The sequence below is a fragment of the Populus euphratica genome, unplaced genomic scaffold, assembly GCF_000495115.2.
Source record: "Populus euphratica unplaced genomic scaffold, PopEup_1.0 scaffold187.1, whole genome shotgun sequence".
Classification (NCBI taxonomy): domain Eukaryota; kingdom Viridiplantae; phylum Streptophyta; class Magnoliopsida; order Malpighiales; family Salicaceae; genus Populus; species Populus euphratica.
Genome location: NW_011500070.1, coordinates 15,665 through 20,104, shown reverse-complemented (window position 1 = coordinate 20,104; position 4,440 = coordinate 15,665). Strand labels below are relative to the sequence as shown.

Here is a 4,440-nt window from a genome sequence, read left to right as displayed (position 1 = left end):
GTGGGTGTGGGTGAGAGGGAGGGGGGGGGGGGGCGATGCTGGTGACTGACATAGCTAGAAGTATTTTAAATAATATTAGTAAATTATTGAATGCTTTCTATGTTCAAATACAATTTCATATGACCAGTCAATTCTTTGACATCGACAACGATGTTACATCGGATTCTTATTTGCTAATTGCTTTAAACCTCCATACTTGCTGTTCATTATATATATTTCACCTCAGTACAAAATCATAGCATATCACTTCAGTGACTATGACAACTCATCCTTTGTTGAGAACTTGTTCATAAATACATAAGAGTGTCAGTGCATGCACGCACACGCTATGCATGCCTGCTTTTGTAATACAAGAGAAAGCTGGGAGAACTATTGGAGTGATTTCATATACAATATGATTGCAAAACTTATTCTAAGCAATTACGGAGAATGACTTTTGGTGAGCTGCACAGCAGCACATAGTCTTGCATTTTGCAATCCAATAACCTAACTAAGAGATGCAAGCATGTATTCATTTGTCCAAAGACGACAACCTTTATAACTGGAAGGGAGCCAGTTGTCCTCTTTGCTTGAGCATTTTTCAGGAAGTGTGACTCATCTGCAATCACAACCTGAACCAAAAAAAAGTATATTGATACAAGGACCAAATGTACAGAATACAAGTTTGTTAAGCTCTATAATTAACTGACACCTGCAAATGAATAAACACAGATATAGACATCTAGATTATCTCATTAATTCATCAAGTTCAATTTTTTTGGCACAATACATCAAAAACCTTTAAGAAATTTAGTTATCTACAATACATTGATACAGAGCACTATCCTAGCCATGCTATTTACTAAATTTTGCAGAGAGAAAATGAAAAGAAAACATTGTTCAATGCTTGATTTATTTCCTTCCTTAAGTAAATATGTACATAGAGGAGATTAGGATAGTCAAACAATAGTTCTTTTGAACTCACATTTGAGTAGTAACACCGTCTATTCAAGAAGTAAATTTAATCTTAAGCTAATAATACTATCAAATTCATCCTTGCATTGTGAATTCTCAAACACATTTTGCTGAAAATTATTAAAAAAAAGTGAAAGAATGTTCCAGCATTTTCTTGTATCATGCTCAATGTCCCCATTTCCAATAACATTAACTTTCCTCTTCATCCTGATAAACACTTCATAATTTCACCTTACAGAGAATTGATCTAAGAAAATTGGACTAGTCTAATGAAGGTGAATGTATAGCCCCACTCAATAAACGACTTATTGGACTTACCTTAAACTCTGATGTCATTAATTTGTTCTGCAACTTAGGGACTGCATCATAAGAGATGATGTTAAATAAGCCATCAAGGCGAATAGTGCTCCTAGAACTTGATACAATATTGAATCCAGCTCTGTTAGATCCACTTGATTGCGATAAAACAACCTATTAACATTCAGTTGTTAAGGAAAAATGAAAACAACTGTACAGAACAAAATAAAATGAGAATCAAAATTCCAGGTATTGAGAAGGAAATGAAAAGGGAAAGAAACAGAGGCAGAAGAGCAATGACAATATGCTGAGAGTTATAGCTCTGCCTACGGAAAAAGGAAAAGTAACCACAAAATTTCAAAAAGGACTAAATATAAACATACAAGTATATCTGATGAAGGAATATCAAGCCATTGGTGAATCATCTGCAATATAGCATAAGTATTAGGCAACTGGGAAAATGCCTTGTTAGAAACTGCAACAAGTACATAGTTAAACACTTACTGAAGCCCAATGCAAACGCAAGGAAGAGGGTGCAAGTATTAGAACAGGCCAGGAACTACGAATACATGCTGCTACAGCAATAGCCTGGAAAAAACACAATAAATTCCATTTTGCATGATAGTAATAAGAATTTGTACATTGTACATAAAAATTATTTAAAAGAATATAGCCTTATGGTGACTTTGGCAAAAGTTGAGTCTATCAGATTAAGATTTTAAGAGTTGAAGCAAGACAAAGTGTCAATGAGTGTACCTCACATAAAAGAAATGGATGGTAGACTGGGTGGGATTGTGGTGCCGAAATGCATGCAATTAAGGTATTTAAGCTCTATTATTGAAGAAAATGGAGAAATAGATAAGAACAAAACTCATAGATTCAAAGGATAGCTGAAGAGGAGAACCACTACTGGTCTGTCAAGCCATGTGTATGGAGTGAATATTAGGCATCAAAGTAACAAGATACCCATAAGATAGCGTGGAAGAGAAGTGCTTGCTAAGGTGGATGTGTGGTAACAAAATAATAGATAAGATTAGAAATGGGCATGTCTGCCGAAAGGTTAGAAATGGGCATGTCTGCCGAAAGGTCCGTATACAGCACAGTGGAGATAAAATGAGAGGATGCCTTTAATGATTTGCCCATGTGCGACGTAGGTCATCAGAGGCCCCAGTTTGGAGAAATGAGAAGTTGACAGTGGGAGATATGAACAAAGGTCAAGGGAGAATGAAGATAACAATCATGCAAGTGGTATCTAAGGATTTAAATTATCTTTCATTGTGGCAATGAAAAAACCCCAACTAGTTCAGGATTACAGCTTTGTTGTTGTATTGCTTTTCCATTCTAATATCAAATGCTAAAAAAAAGATCAAGGTATCTACTGAACATAAGCTGCTTGAAACTCATTATCCAACTGCAAGAACAAAAGGAGGGTAGATAAATCTTCAAAAAATAAATTAAAACTAACATCCTCCGGTTAGCTTCACTATAATAAGAATCAAATAGAAAAATCAGTGCATATTACAGTTATAGAGCATAGAAAAACACAAATATCATGTATTGGACAATGGGCATTGCAGAAAGTTAATTTGATACAATGGCAAGATATCACAACAAACAAGGATTAACAATTAGAACCTAGGTTCAGCTAGATACACAGCCTATATACCCTCATATAATTCATACAATGTTTGCACGCCAGGTAAGCAGCTACTTCTGTGAAGCTATTACCAAGAGCATTACCACAGTAACATACCTATGGAAGCAGCATGTAGCTTTCATAACGATATTGAAAGGATAGAAACAGAAATGAGTAGATAAATTGCCTGTAAAGTCTTTCCCAGTCCCATTTCATCTGCTAGGAGTGCGCGCCCACCATGTTGTAAAACAAACCTAAAGAGGAAAAGAACGAAATAAGTGAAATGCAAAAGAGTCATAATTAAACTGTGTACCATCTCATATATTACAAAATAAACAAGGAACAGAACTTAATTTAGTCATTTGAAAGAGATAATAAATCAAGTAAAAATTAATAATGTGGGGAACTCGCCACGCAGATCAAGTAAGAATGAAAAACGTGGAAACACCCCATACCTAACACCATCCCGCTGAAAAGGCATAAGCTTTGATTCAATATGGTCTGGTATCCTGTCATACCAGTCTTATAAAGGGAAGAAAAACTCAGCAGAGTGAAGAAAAACATAAGAAAGCTGATGTATAAACACAGTTACTCTAGGAGAAAGCAAAAACCAGAATCCAGTAAAATCATAAAAAGTCCCCGAAGTTCTCTTCTTTCTCTGTATTTGAAATGCAATTTGTAGGATCAAAAGAAAAATTCAGAGCACCTTTGATTATCACATCCGAAAATTTATATTACCATAAGAACTATACAGTTTACACCAATTCAATGTTCTAAAACAAGAGATTTACTGTTATAATGAAGTTAAAAAAGAAAATCATCAATGGAAAGGCAACTTATAAATGTATTTATCAATATAAGATAGATTTGTGTTTCTAAATCTAGCCTTTACCTCGAAGATCTGGAGCAACAGAAGCAGCAGCAATAGCACGTTGCACCAACATGTCTAACTTTTCTACCTTGAAACATTATGATATGACGGAGTGAAGTCATATAACAATTAAACAAAAAAAGTGTAAACATATGCATGGTCAATTAATAAGCACTAAGCATGATTTTAAGATTAGCTAGAAACTGTGCTGCAAAAAGAAAAGAGCTCATCATGCAATGTGTGAAGTGCAACGTGAAAAGGAACCAGTGATGGTTCAACTAACCACCCTCTAACAATCAAATTCAAAATCATGAAGAGGAACAAGAAGGATCAGTAATCACCTCAACATTAAAGCCAGATATTGCACTAAGAACTTTTTCTGCTGACAACAAAGAAGATACTGGGAAAATCCACAGCCTGCAGGTTCAATGACCAAGATAAGGCTGCACTTAAGAAAAATTCCACAACACACTCATGCTGGTCTAGGGTACTTTGAATAATGACAAACACATGTATGCATATACATATATGTAAAAGGAGAGACCTTTCTTTTGCATTCCAATTGGCTTTGGGGACCTTGCGGAGAGCCCCTACTAGTACCTGGCATGATATACAGCACAGTGTGAGAAAAAGAACGGACTTTCACAAGCAATAAAAATGGGGGGGGGGGGGGGGGGGGGCA

The 4,440-nt window shown here is 35.6% G+C and overlaps 1 protein-coding gene across 2 annotated transcripts in view; it reads right to left on the bottom strand.

The window, feature by feature from the left end:
- The window catches only part of LOC105108384 (SWI/SNF-related matrix-associated actin-dependent regulator of chromatin subfamily A-like protein 1), an 11,082-nt gene that overhangs the window by 5,455 nt on the left and 1,187 nt on the right, over positions 1–4,440 (bottom strand). For both annotated transcript variants that reach the window (XM_011002677.1, XM_011002678.1), the window contains exons 4-12: positions 4,303–4,358; positions 4,100–4,175; positions 3,780–3,846; positions 3,343–3,409; positions 3,075–3,141; positions 1,756–1,839; positions 1,635–1,676; positions 1,273–1,425; positions 534–611 (exon numbers count right to left, since the gene is read on the bottom strand). In XM_011002677.1, coding sequence (XP_011000979.1) covers positions 534–611; positions 1,273–1,425; positions 1,635–1,676; positions 1,756–1,839; positions 3,075–3,141; positions 3,343–3,409; positions 3,780–3,846; positions 4,100–4,175; positions 4,303–4,358 — 690 coding nt within the window. The remainder of the gene's footprint in view (positions 1–533; positions 612–1,272; positions 1,426–1,634; positions 1,677–1,755; positions 1,840–3,074; positions 3,142–3,342; positions 3,410–3,779; positions 3,847–4,099; positions 4,176–4,302; positions 4,359–4,440) is intronic.